At 34.8% G+C, this 923-nt stretch overlaps 1 protein-coding gene across 1 annotated transcript; it reads right to left on the bottom strand.

Moving 5' to 3' along the window:
* Positions 1-222: 222 nt before the first annotated feature.
* Positions 223-657, bottom strand: LOC112522792 (RING-H2 finger protein ATL11-like). Its single transcript, XM_025132099.1, has one exon. The coding sequence runs from the start codon at positions 655-657 to the stop codon at positions 223-225; it is 435 nt and encodes a 144-aa protein (XP_024987867.1).
* Positions 658-923: the final 266 nt, after the last annotated feature.

Genomic DNA, 923 nt, shown 5'->3' with positions numbered 1-923 from the left:
TTCATTAATTATGATCAGCAATTTATATTAGAAAACAGTCAAAACATCTATGAAATCACACATTCATCGAATTAAATGGACGGTTAAGATTGAATTGTATTGGTTGTATAAATGTAAAAAGTTGTATAATTACCCACTTATATATATTGCACTTACAATATTACATATAACATTTGTTAAAAAAATAAAAAAAAGATCACTTGTAAATCATTGAGACATGATTCACCGAATCCACCATCTATCGAAATCATCGTCATGACTAGAACTATTAGTTGAACAGAAACTGAAAAACAGCAGTTCCCGACCAAGTTCACAAACCATTCGAGGCCCGGCAAGAATATCGCGGCACAAGGGGCACGTCGTGTGCCTATATTCGATACAGCGGTCGAGGCAACGTTTGTGAAACAAATGATCGCATCTGAGGACTCTGATCTCTTCATCTTCTTCTATGTCTGACAAGCAGACTGCACACTCAACTGGCTCCTTGCTGGACCACTGCAACTGAGGAAGCCCTAATTGGCTCTTTTGAGGAAGATGATGAAGCTGCTGTAAGTTATGGTGATTAAAGAAACAAAGATGAATCAAGATATCCCATGCCCATATCAAATAAGCAGTTAATGACGCAATAAAACTAGATATCGTTGATATACAGAACATTTTAGGTTCTTCTGGCTAGCTTTTTGAAGAGAGAGAGAGAGAGAGATGAAGTGATATGTTATTTAGCCTATTGTCTGTACGCACATATATATACATGTGTGTGTATATATATATATATATATATATATATATGAAGGATTTTGGAGACCGGAAAGAAAAGGGATGCTGAAGTATATAGATGGCGTATTTTTGTTGACCAGTAAACGGTACAAGGATTAAAATAGTATATAATTTTATATAATATTTAGGGGTGCTGAAATAATATA

Source organism: Cynara cardunculus, assembly GCF_001531365.2.
Source record: "Cynara cardunculus var. scolymus isolate 2C chromosome LG 12, CcrdV1, whole genome shotgun sequence".
NCBI lineage: Eukaryota > Viridiplantae > Streptophyta > Magnoliopsida > Asterales > Asteraceae > Cynara > Cynara cardunculus.
The sequence above is the reverse complement of the archived record's forward strand: the minus strand, read 5'-3'. Positions and strand labels throughout refer to the sequence as shown.

Coding starts and splice junctions, on each gene's coding strand:
- LOC112522792 (XM_025132099.1), bottom strand. CDS start 657: ATGTTCTGTATATCAACGATATCTAGTTTTATTGCGTCATTAACTGCT.